This window comes from Alosa alosa, chromosome 10 (assembly GCF_017589495.1).
Source record: "Alosa alosa isolate M-15738 ecotype Scorff River chromosome 10, AALO_Geno_1.1, whole genome shotgun sequence".
NCBI classification, from domain to species: Eukaryota; Metazoa; Chordata; class Actinopteri; order Clupeiformes; family Clupeidae; genus Alosa; species Alosa alosa.
In genome coordinates this window covers 24,892,880-24,906,518 of record NC_063198.1, presented here as the reverse complement: position 1 = coordinate 24,906,518, position 13,639 = coordinate 24,892,880, and the positions used below count along the sequence as shown (strand labels likewise).

The 13,639-nt window shown below is 43.8% G+C and overlaps 1 protein-coding gene across 1 annotated transcript in view; it reads right to left on the bottom strand.

The window, feature by feature from the left end:
- The window catches only part of LOC125301796 (SRSF protein kinase 3-like), a 49,217-nt gene extending 41,390 nt beyond the window's left edge, over positions 1 to 7,827 (bottom strand). Inside the window, exon 1 of the mRNA XM_048254532.1 lies at positions 7,757 to 7,827. Coding sequence (XP_048110489.1) covers positions 7,757 to 7,827 — 71 coding nt within the window. The remainder of the gene's footprint in view (positions 1 to 7,756) is intronic.
- Positions 7,828 to 13,639: the final 5,812 nt, after the last annotated feature.

Here is a 13,639-nt window from a genome sequence, read left to right as displayed (position 1 = left end):
TAAAAGAGGCACCTGCAATGCAGTTGCTAACAAGATACAAAATAAATATATCAGGTTCTGGCATTCTCTCTGCAGGGTAAATGACCAGGCGAAGATGCTTCAGCACGGACGCCTTCACTATGCGCCTCGTCGTCTGACCCAGTTTACTTTCTACAGAACCGGCTTTAGCAGTCTGCACTGCCACTTTCATGTCTAACACTGACGACCTTCAGGGACCGAGACGAAACGTCACCGTGGGTGTGAACTGAATTTGAAACTTCTTGCAGGTTTGAGGTAACCAGAAATGCCTACAACAAAAGGGCATTGCCATGGGTGTGTGAATGTTATGCAATATCTGCAATGCTTATTAGCATTTTGTTTTCTGATTGCTTATTAGCATGTTGTTTTCTGATTGCTTATTAGCATGTTGTTTTCTGATGTGTAAATATATAGCAAATGCATTCCATCATTAAGAAAAGAAATAAGCATCCTGTAAGAAAACTCATATGTATGCCTATATAGACACACATGGCAGGCTGTAGGAGAGTTGTATACTATGTATGTATGTATGTATATATATGTACATGCATCAGAAACGCCAGTGTGCAGATAATCCTCCTCCAAACTAAACCAAATCCACTGACTGCTCCACAGCACAGCGCTGAGCTGAGAGGACCCCAGGCTTGGAGATCAGTCCCCGGGCTTGGGGATCAGTTTCAGCATGAAAGACACACACACTTCTGCATTGAGACATTGCACGCAGCTAAAATTAGCCCAGTGCAGTCCATTTCCATGCAGACAAACACAGGCTAGACCACACTGAGCACTGTGTGTGTGTGTGTGTGTGTGTGTGTGTGTGTGTGGGAGGGAATGATATGCTCACAGTCATGCGGGACCGGAGATGCCCAAACCCGTCCGATTTACACACATCAGTTAGCCCCCAAACACTGACTCAGGAGGGGGGGCAGGGGCTATTTTTGTCTGCCCAACACAGCTAACTATCTCTGCAGATGAGGTGGCAAAGGAGTGAACATACTATGAGGCTCATTCTGAACACAAACACACACACACACACACACCCCTAAACAGACGTGGAGACAAAAATACAGGGCAGGGGAGAGCAACATGGAGGGAGAGAGTGTGTGTGTGTGTGTGTGTGTGTGTGTGATTCTGTGTGTGTGTGTCTGTCTCTAACTCACGTGTTGTGAGGAGCAGAAGAGGGGCCGGTCTAATCTGCGCTGGCCCTTCAGAGAGCCCAGATAAACCCCAACGCCAACCCGCCTGGGACACTTTGAATCACACAGTTAGCAGTTGGATTGTTGCCTTTAGTCTTTTAACCAAAGATTCTTTGTTTTTAACCCTTCCATAGACTCTATAGACCCCTTCGCAACGGCGGTGAAAACATAAACATTCGGGTGGGTGTGACGTCACTGGAGGCAGAAACAATCGTTTGGATAGTGAGGCGGCTTTTGAATAGTACTAGTGAGGCGGCTAAAATCAGACAGTAATCTAAAATCTAACGATATAACACAATATGTACATACACTCAGTGTACGTGATCGGGAGGATTATTTGAAAAAACTAAGGCTACATTATCAGATGGGACCATCCTGACAGACCCAATACAGTCAGTGATTGGAAAGAAGAGTGACAGGTTTGCCAACAGTTGAATGGCTGGACATTATTGAAAAACCGAGTGTCTACAGTAAGGAGAAGCTGAGGGTATATAAATCATTGAATGCATATAACTATCTCCTAAACAGTGTTGGTCAAGTTACTTGGAAAAAGGAATTAGTTACTGATTACTTATCCAAGAAAGTAATCTAGTTACTTTACTGATTACTTATTTTCCAAAGTAGTTATTTACTAATTACTTTACTTAGTTACTTTACAAAACACACTAGCTATACACAACCTGAATACGATTGAATAAAACTTGGTTTTATTAGTTTCAATCTTAACTTTTGGTGTGTATATTCCTTCATTCAATAGATGTAAATAAAATACAGCAAAAAAATATTACAACCAAAGTCTCTATTAACATTTACATCTTTTAACAGTTGCAGTGCAGAGAGGAGTAATGCATTTACCAAAAAACAGAAAATTATGTTGCATGCCACATTTAGGCTGTTCTAATGTCAAGAAGAGTGTGTGTTTGAACTGTGTGTGTGCAGTGCCGCTGCTGGCTATTTTGGTGCCCAAAGCAGAACTGTTAGTTTAAAATATTTCTTAAGAAATACTGCTAATTTGATTCAGTTTAACTCATTTATAAATGGTGCGCTGTCACTTTAAGAGCATCTACACAACTCTCATAATGATCAGCTCCATTCAAATATGTCCACAAACTCCACATTTGGCACTATATTAGCAATAGTCATGATATTAAGTTGGTATAAACAGCTAGCTAGACATTTTCTGTTTGCAGTTAAAAAGTGATAGCCTATATGAGCCTGGTAGCACCTATCTGAGTGGAATGTGTTTCAATCGCATAGGCTACTGTGCTTCATGTAAATGCTTAGTTTAAGGCAGTGGTTCTCAAACTTTTTCTTTCATTCCCCCACTTTGATCAAGGGGCCTTTTCGAGCCCCACCTGTCCCTCATCGCTCTAAGAAAGTGGTAGGTCAAGCTTAAAATTGTCAAATGTTTGTAAATGAAATAATGAAGTTCTAAATATATCCTCTTCAGCAGAGTTAAAATCAGCTGGTGCTGCAGATATAATAATAAAGAAATACATAATGTGCCATTGTAAATTAAACACACATATTTCTGTTTTCCAGCAACATATTAGGAAGCATAGGCCAATATTTTACAGCATTGTACAAAATATTCAATGAAATGAAAGAAATTGACAATAAAGCTGACTTTGACTTTGACTTTGAAATACCAACATGCTGCATTAAATGGATCCATAATCCAGTCTTACTGAGCACTGCTGGTTGGGAAATATTTTTGAAATAAACTTTGCAGGGATGTGATGTAAGCCTACTGTTTAATACATGGGATCACAAGAGTGGCTCCCCCGCAGACGTTTCAGCGATTTCACTCAGATTCTCAAAGGCATACTGTTGCGATCGAGGCCTGTCCCATACCTCAAGTTTTTGGTGAATGCAGTAATCTTATCTGCTAGGTGAGGTAGGTGCTTGTCTTTGCCTTGTAACTGAAGATTTAACTCATTGAGCTTTCCAAATACAGTATATCGCAAAGATAGGCCAGCTTCAAGAAATGTTCATTAGTGAACGTGCTTGCAGATTCAAACATGCGCCACGCTGCCTTGACACCAGCGCTTCCTATGAATAACACAGTCGCCCATTACGATCGATAAAAATAAATTAAAAAAAACTCCTGTTTTTTTTAGCCCCACCTGGCATGTCTCCGCGACCCAGTAGAGAAACGCTGGTTTAAGGGAAACGAATTATTGAAGACTTCTCACCAGCCCCATTACAAAAAGGCAAAGACCACATTATAGGTTTGCCCATTTTCCAAATCACAGTGAATGCAGCCAGAATGTTATAACGGGCCAGTAGGCTACAGGGAACCCGCGACGTCCTCTATTTTCACCTGTTGCTGCAGCCGTCTTGTCGGGATCTGGGGGTGTCTCAATGAGTTTCACATTCCTGTGCCGGCTTGCTAGGTGCTTGCTCAGATTTGAGGTGGAATTCTTCGCTGTAGACAACAACATTTTTCTTCCCACGAAGAGTGTACGGCGTTAATGTTTTTTTCGTAATGTCTGAACTGCAATGAATTAAATGCTCCATGTTCGCACTCTCTCCCACACTCCATGTCTTGCAACACACGTGTGTCTGTTGTTTACATCTATATAGCAGCTATAGCCTACATCATTGTCACGAGTTAGTCTCACAAAATCCATATGGCAAAATCCCAAATTCTTTTTACTGTCTATGGCAAAATCACGGGTTTGCAGGAAAGTAAAAGTAATCTAATTACTGTTTTTTGCAATTGTAATCCCTTACTTTACTCGTTACTTGAAAAAAGTAATTGGATTACATTACTTCTAAAGCGTTACTGCCCATCACTGCTCCTAAATGATCATGTCCAAGACTTACAATAAGCCTACAATGACATATGGGATGAGTTTTGTGTTTGCCGAACCAACATTTTACCGAGCCAGCGCCAATGTCACAAGGCAAAGATGTATCGCAAACGTGCTAATTACCAACCATTTCGTTTGAAAATTCTAAAACAACAATGTTTTTTAATACTTCAAAATAACATTTGATAAATGAACCTCACATTTTTCAGTAGCCATAGGTGTGTTTTTGTTTACCACGCTCAGAGTTAAGTGCTGGGCCTTACACAGTAGAAGTACTAGTAGCTAGTAATCAATGATCTTTGGTTTAGCTCTTCGAGTCACGGTAAAATTTAATTTTTGGTACATAGCTAATTTAGATACAGTTATGGTGTGGGCGCTTGCGTTTCTTTAGGAATCCGCCGTCTTGGTTTGTATAGAAATGAATATTAAGTGAAATACATGTAAAGAAGAGGTTGGAAAAACGGGACAATTGGTAATATGGGTTTGGGTTATCGTGAGTCAAACGAACAACTACGTTCTCACTGGAAACTGTAGCCTACTTATTTCAAATTTAACCGATGACTTTTTCGGTTCTGGCACCCAACAGCACAGCAAGATGGCTATAATGTGATGTTCATATGTTACAATAAACAATTCAAATCAATATTAAGTAAGGATTCACTTTAGGCTACACAAATAATGATCCCTAAATGCTATTTGGACAGGCTGTATTAGGCTATTAAGTGCGCAATATGTAGGCTATCCAACGGAAAAAGTTCGAGCAACCATTTCAAGAGTCTGTAACTGAAACTTTCCTATTCAGTTGACGCTATCTAGTGTTGGATTATCTGGTTGTTGTGTTGTGTTTTAGTTCTAATGTCTGTATTGAAGATGGTCAATAAAGCTTGACGGCTGGATCAGGATCGGCAATTAGATGATTTATTGTAGATGGTAAAACAATGAATAACAGAACACAGGCTAAGTCTTGAACAGTAAAACTGTGCAGTCTAACAGTTGTAGTTGGAGCTTTCCGACAGAAGATGCTTCTCGAGTCGCTTCCTCGATCCGTCTCAGAGTCATAACCTAAGACAAAGCCTGTTATACTAAAACATACGAACGTAAGTCATGCCAAAGTGGCCGCCATATTGGTGGGGGCAATTCCATGTTGAAATCGATAAACCCAGATATTCTTTAGAATGTTCATTTCACAACTGCTGGTCTGGGACTGTGAAAGTCTATCAGACTACAGTTCACACAGTCCTGTCCATCCACATGGTAAATGCAATCAATAAGTTATTATGATTACGTATCCACTAACCAGAATGCCCTTTTGTTAGCACTTGTGCAGGGCTTAAAGCAAGTAACATTTCTGTGCCTAAAGTTAATTAGAAATGTCCAAGGCTCTTCTATATCCATTCTAATCATATTTTAATTTTAAACTGCCTGGCCCCCACCTGAATTGTGGCAAAGTACTGGAGACCTTTTAAGCCCTGCTAGTGTCTGAGCTGCTGTGCACGGTATTAGGCAGGACGTCTTTATGAGAGGTGTGTCAGTCCAAACACTAGGTTGCAGTAACAGTGATAATACCTGGACTGGATTCAGATGAAAGGACACTTTGTCTCGCATAACCTGTTACATAATGCAATTTCATGAACGTATACTACTAATACTTCTAAGTGAAGAAAGCTTATGCAACATGATTACAGTGATCACATTGAAAACACAACTAAAAATTGCTTTGATTCTACACTATTTGCGTGACTAATCTGATTAAAAGGAGACATCAGGGTTGGCTATGAATCCAGCCTTCCTCAGATCCCCAAACACAAACATGGATTACCTACACTACTGACGTACCTGCACTATAAAAGAAATTAAAACAAGGAAAATGTCTGAAGTCATTAGAAACTGTCAACGCAGGGGCTCAGCCCACGGCTGAATTCTGGCAAAGAGCTGAGAACTCCTACTCTCGTGCTCACGCACACGCACACACACTCCCACTGATGTAGACTACCTTGTTCCACGTACAGAATACATATATATTGTATGTATATACCACCTATAATATTATACGGGTTCCCCCACCAACATGACGATACAAACATAAAAATCAGTGACATCAGTAGGTGGGTCAACCTCACCACCTCTTCAATGGCCTATCATACACATACAATACACACACACACACAGTATGTACAGTAACTACCCGTGACCCGTGCAGTTTGAACAGAGGACTTGGAGAAGCAGGTTACAGTTCAATTATGACGCGATATTGTCACACATGCACACTGAGACTTTGTGTTTGTGCAGATGCAGATAAATGCTCACAGTTTGGGTCTTTTGCAAATACTTTCGAACAGAGTGATTTCCAACAGTATGGTCTTCAGTGCATCACCAAAACAGAGGCCTTACACACAGCAGAGTCATGTGTGTGTACCAGGAGGGATCACACACACACACAAAATTGCAAACTGCCTTACAAATCTCAGCTACTTGCAATAAGGTGCAACACACACACACAGCCCAGAAAGCAAATGCAACATTTTCTCTGAAGCAAAATGCTAGAGAAAAACAGCAGCCATACCACACACACGCTCTCACACACACACACACACACACACACAAACAAACAAACCCCAAAACACAGCCTCAGTAACAAACGCAGACACTCACTCAAACAGAAGCTGTAATACAAAAGCTCTCTGCAATCATGCAGTGGAAACTCCAGCACTGCAGATGTAGATAAGGCTGCTTACATAACACACACACACACACACACACACACACAGACACACACACACACATACACACACGTCCTCTGCCTGCTAAAAAAGGGGTATGAATACTGCCGAGACAAAACCATCTTGATGCACTTCTTGCACCCATGCCTGTATGTGCGTGCGTGCGTGCGCGTGCGTGTGTGTGTGTATGTGTGTAATAGCTTAATGAGAGGTGTAGGAGTGCTGTCGGGAGGCGACACACACGGAGTTGCCAGAAACTCTGCAAACAGCAGCAGCACCAGCAGTGTGAGTAGGTGATCTGAGACCACCGTCCGACGGGACAAGATGGCTGCCAACTGAAGTCAGCACAAATACTGACAGCCTGACACGGTGCAGGGGAACGCTGGAGAGAGAACCGTGTACCCTCGCACTAAAGTCTCATATCTGTCTCTCTCTCTCTCACACACACACACACATCAGGTGCAGGGGAACGCTGGAGAGAGAACCGTGTACCCTCGCACTAAAGTCTCATATCTGTCTCTCTCTCTCTCTCTCTCACACACACACACACATCAGGTGCAGGGGAACGCTGGAGAGAGAACCGTGTACCCTCGCACTAAAATCTAATATCTCTCTCTCTCACACACACACACACACACACATCAGGTGCAGGGGAACGCAGGAGAGAACCGTGTACACTCGGACTAAGTCTCATCTCTCTCACACACACACACACATCAGGAAAAACCTCAGACCTCTGGGACATCCAGCTCTGTCCAACAGTGTGCATGTGCATGCATGTGCATGCATGTGCACACATGCGCACACACACACACACACGACAGTACCCTGCAGACCCACAGTGGACGTCCATGCAAGCAAGCATCTGGCAGCTGATTAAAAATGAATCAAGTCATCAATAAGTCAGCGGACAGGACGAGACTAGAGGCAACCTGCCCGGTCCTGTCCCTCTCCTCATGCCTCCCTCCCTCCCTCGGCCCCCCGCGTCCACTGGACACACACTCACTTGCACCTCAGGCCGCTGGCGAGCTTCACCACCGCGGAGTTGAGCGAGACGATCCAGTCCAGCAGCCACATCCTGGAACTGGACGGGTCGGAACCGTACCGCAACAATCAGCTCTGCTGCACCTGGACCGCTCACTCTCTCTCTCTCTCTCTCTCTCCCTCTCTTACGCTCTTCCTCTTGCTCTGGACTTCTCTCTCTCTTTCCTTTCGCACTCTCTCCATCGATACCCGCCTGCTCGCCTCACCACTGCCACTTCAGCCGCAGAGAGGGAGGGAGAGAGAGAGAGAGGGGAGAAAGAGAGGGAGGGAGAGAGAGAGGGGAGAGTGAGAGTGAGAGAGGGAGAGAAAGAGAGGGAGGGAGGGAGAGAGAGAGGGGAGAGTGAGAGTGAGTGTGTGAGAGAGTGGGAGAGGGAGAGTGAGAGAGGGGGAGGGGGGGAGGGAGGAAGGGAAGGAGAGGGAGAGGAGGGGGAGAAGGAAAAGAGAAATGGGAAAGGGAGAGGGGGAGAGAAGGGGGACAGAGAGGGAAAGAGATAAGAGAGGGGGAGAGAAGGGGGGACAGAGAGGGAAAGAGATAAGAGAGGGGGGGAAAAGAAGAGAGAGCTGGGAGAGAGAGAGAGCACAAATAAAAGAGAGAATAAAAAGAAAGAGGGGAGGGAGGGAAGGAAGGAGGGAGGGATAGACAGAGCAGAAAAGAAAGAGAGCGGGAGGAGGACGAGTAGGCAGCAGGAATCTCAGGCTGCTGTGTAGGATGCCACACATGTTTGGCATGGGATAGGTGGGCACACGCATGGAGCAAACACGCCGCGCCACACAATGGCCTCTTCATGCATGCCAAGGGGCATTTGTTGTGGGAGAACATGCATGTGCGGCACTCTCTCTCTCTCTGTGTGTGTGCTATTCATCTATCTATGTCTGTCTCTTTCCCACACACACACACACAACACACACACACACACACACACACACACAGCAGGCTTATGTAAGGGCTTCTCTGGGACAGTCTGAGTGAGGGGTCAGAGGCGTGGAGATGGGCAGCTCTTCATCTTCTATTTATTCTGACCGCAGTCACAGCGTGCCAGCGCTGACCCCGTGGGCACTGCCCACCCCTTACAGAGCCGCACACACACACACACACAAGCACAGTGCCACTGCTACAAAGTATGCTGTGCCAGGAATGGCACTGAACAAAATCATGCAAACAAAATGAAATATTAATATTTCAGGCTACTAGTTATAAAGATAGGAGGTCTGCATCTAGCACACCCTTTGTAAAGCAGATTCAACTCGTTGTCCAGAATTGATATCGTAATTACCAACCATTTCGTTTGAAAATTCTAAAACATTTTGATAAATTAACCTTACATTTTTCAGTAGCCATAGGTGTGTAGATTTGAACAAAATCTAGTGCTGGGCTGGTGGGTGCATATTCCCACGGCACATCAACAGTTTGCCCGAGAATTCTCGTCGCAATTCAAAATTCCACTGGAGCTCCAAGCGGATTTGTACACGCAGCCTTACAAGACTGTTTACGGCTCTTCGAGTCACGGTAAAATGTAATTTTTGGTACATAGCTAATTTAGATACACTTATGGTGTGGGTGCTTGCCTTTCTTTAGGAATCCGCCGTCTTGGTTTGAATAGAAATTAATATTAAGTGACATATACACGTTAGAGGTTGGACATACAGTATGGGTTGGTAATATGTGACGTTCCGATATGTAGTTTTTCTCTCTCTGTGGCATTGTGCGATTCAGGTAAGAGTGTGAAGCTGAGCTCCTGATCGTTTTCCACACAGAGCCCTTACACACACACACACACACACACACACACACACACACACACACACACACACACACACACACACACACACACACACACACACACACTGTTATGGCCGCACCTCTCCACTCTGCTGGGCTTCCCCAGCTGTAATCTCTCCACTCCACTCGGCAGATTATAACCCAATATCCTCCCAACACACACACGCAAGCCAGATTTGTCTTCGAGGTGCATGATGATGATGATGGACAGCATGATGATCACTTACTTGCTCAGAGAGGAGATAATTGTAATTGTAATGTGTGTGTGTGTGTGTGTGTGTGTGTGTGGTGGGGGGCAAGAAGCTCTACTCAAGTCGACAGGTTCATTAATTGTTGGCATCAGGTTGGCCGTAGGGTTGGGCAATGTCCCCTAAATTGGCATTTGACGATGTGTACAGTAAAACATTGTGATGGACGATGATATCTGGTTTTGTGTCCATTCTGCAGGAGGAGCCAGCCATGGCAGATGAGGGAGCACTGACCCAGGGTCAGCTGTGGATAGCTAACAACAGTTTCCAACAGGTGCCACAAGGTGGAGCTAAAGCAAACTTATCCCCACAGGTGAGTGACTTTTTGATCACCTTGCAAACATATGCAGCAACGGTGCATATCTTGCACAGTATAACACAGGGGCGCCATCCCAGCAGCAGGTTTCATACGCCCTGACAACAATCTCAAATCCATGCGGAAAAATGATCATGACCATGACACCAATGATACCTGGCCCCTCGAAGTCTCATTCCAACAAATCCAACCCACTGCCTACCGGTAATGAGAGTGGGACACCCCTGTCATAAAACATACTATGTAAACCAGTTCCAGTTTCATACTTGGACAGAAAGTAGCAACATACATAACACTTATAACAGAAAAACATGGCACTTTCAACTTCACAGATTATAGTTTTGGCATTGACAAGCGGATATTCATAAGTAACTACTTTGTAAACGTTTTAAGCAGCACAACCACTGTCAAGGACTGGGGAAAAGGGGCTTTTAGTCTGTTCCTAAAAAGTGTGTCATTAGGAATTTCATTTCCGCACCACTTCACTAACAAGCAGGCGGGCTGCTTCCATGCCGTTAACAATGGCTTATTTGTGGAGCGATACACAGTAACAAGGCCTGTCTGTAAAACCACCACGTTGTAACAGATACGGACCCGTTCTAACAGCGGTGTTAAACCAGAAAAAGAAAGTGCCATTGCCATGTCTACTCACTTTTTACCAGGCTTTCTGGGTTTGGCCCTTTTCTTCCGAGCCTGGAGAGCGAGAACTGAAACAGAATACAGTCAGACACTTAGAACAGTCTGCCCCACATTACATTCTAATGATAGGTGACCCAGGTATGGGTCACTTTCTTCTATCCACCTGTCATATCTGCGCATGCCAAAGTGCCATGGCACTTGCTGTCAGCTGTCGGTATTAAAAACAAAATGTGTACAGAGCTTCTCAATGATGTTCATTCATTCATACACGTTTGAGAGATTCATTTTATGAAAATAACTCAAAAGTCCCTGATCACGTGGTTAGTAAATGCACCAGGTTCATTATGCTGATAAAAAAAAGCGCGCTACCACAAGGTAGCTGGCTGGGCTCATAACCACCCAATGGGCCTATATCGTAACGTTATATCATTATTTCCTGCCCACCTTGAGTCTTTCCATGTCCTAAATTTAGTAAGCACAGCAAATTCGTGGACAAAGTGTCTACTTTGTCACTCCGTTCAAGAGCTAGCTAGTAAAGTTGGACAATACATGGGTAAACTTGCATGTGTGCCATTCAAATGCTATCTGGTTACATATTGACACACGCACACAGCATTGATGTCAGTAAGTTTATTGTAACAAATATGATTATAGATCATTAGTTATTAACTGTTCTACACTTGTGGGGCAAGACAGTTGCATGAATTTAGGAGCAAACTAAGCGTAGTCTTGCTAATGTAGCTCCTATGAACATCTGCGTTAGCTCGGCAGCTAAATGCTACCTCGCTGCCAAGCATGGTTCACTATTGTCTTGCCAAGTGCTATGCCCTAGTCATTCCGTCAGAGCAGATGTTCACTGAGCATCGGTAACGTTTGACATGTGTGTCTTATTCGGCACAGTTGCAATAAGTGGTCAGTGTAGCACTACTCTTGTTTGTAAGATAGCTGTCCGCTTACCCTTTCTTTCCATGTTTCACCCGTTTTTCCGCTGAGGTTCAGAGTGTCAACTTCGGCGCAGGCGTCCTGCTGATAACTTGCATACTCAAAACTCCCTCACTGGTCATATCAGCGTCACACCCCGACTTGGTCAATTGTACTTGAGAAGTAGATCAAGTTTCATTTGTGGGACTGTGCTGTAATGTTTTACAAAAAACAATAGCATTTTAAAACATTGCCTGTTTAGAGTTTGGAGCTTTAGCTGTGTTTCATACTGATTTATTTATTAGGCTATAAGTTAATTAGATCCTATAATCTCTGACCTAATATATAGATCAGAATAGGTTCACCAATAATATTTTAGTTAGGCTACACATCAATGCCAGTAAATGATAGTTTTCTCAGAGACTCAAAGCCATTACTGTACCATTGGCTCCATCTACTGGTTCACATCTGTGCGTTCAGGAGTGGCCAAATCAATTTGATTTTAAACTCACTGAACAGAATGCAGAATTGACGACATGAATAATACGCCTGTTACCCCAGTAGGCTATATTATTTCTAGTTTCTTTCTTTCTTTCTTGTTGTGCTGTATGGCACATGAGGCAAGGACTAGGATCCCCACCATACCTGTCAACATTTAGCTTTCCAAAAACGGGAGATTTTTTCCGGGGGTGGGGGTCTTATACCGGATCTGTGGTTGCATATTTAATACGTTTCATACACGTGTTTCAACACTGCATTTCGGTCGTTGCTTTTACCTTACCATTACCTTACGCATGCCAGTTATGTATCCACCAGCTGCCTGCCTACTTCCAAAACTCCAAAGCTGCTTGCTGTCAGATTTGGTTCCGAGGGAACAAGTTCAGTGTATCAACAACACTCAATAACAGTTTATGTGATGTGTTAATCAATTAAATTCCCAATTTCACAACAGCTAGTTCTGTAGTAGGCCATTCAACTAGCCCGCTTGCTTACGACGAGACTCAGGCTGCGCAGTTGGCACCCGCTTCCTTATTTGGGTTTTGGGTTGACCAGGTTTTAGCCTATGACAAAACGGTTGAAATTCAAAGTAAGTGATCGTGTATGTGTAGGGTGTATTTCATACACAATCTGGCAACCTGAATGGATCAATGATTTTAAAATGATGTTTGATGGCCATGCAAATTACGGGAGTTTTCCGGGAGAAATAACAAAACGGGAGGGTGCTGGGAGATGACCTTGAAATACGGGAGAAACGAGGGAAAAACGGGAGTGTTGACAGGTATGATCTCCACTCGTCCCTGTTGTGTGCCTTCTTCTCAGTGGTGTTCCAGCTGTAACCTCTCTCCTTCGTTACACCTTCCTGGTTCGTCTCCAGGTTGTTTTGAATCTCCCTCTTTTGCCTCATCCTTCTGGGAAGGCGCTATTTATGTGATGTCATCATATGGTTTCATAAGTACATGCCCTAGCCCCTAGACTGTATATATCTATGTCGTAGCCATTTCCATCTCCTTCGTAACAGTATTGTTTCCATTTCCAAGCTCTCTGTTAAACTGTGTAGCTCACAATTTATCTTCCTAGGCCGAAATATCCTCAAGATCTTACTGAGCCTTCATGGGGTTCATTAAATAGCAGCTACAACCAGGGGTGTTGGACTGAGGGTAAAACCAGTACTGATTACTAGGGCCCCAAGGGGAGGAAGGGCCCTTAAAAAGTCTGGAATATATGGATGAGGGTGGGACATGGGGGCCCCATCAGGACTGCCTATGCGTAGGGCCCAGGATATTGTTCTACACCCCTGTTTATGACTTGATCACATAACTGTAAAATCATATAATTGTAAAAGATGTACAGGTTTGCTCTGTAATTGTAGTGTCATTCCAGGCTCAGGTATGGTGTCCAATCTCCAGGCGACTGCACTGGTCTAATTAGTGATCTCCAGTC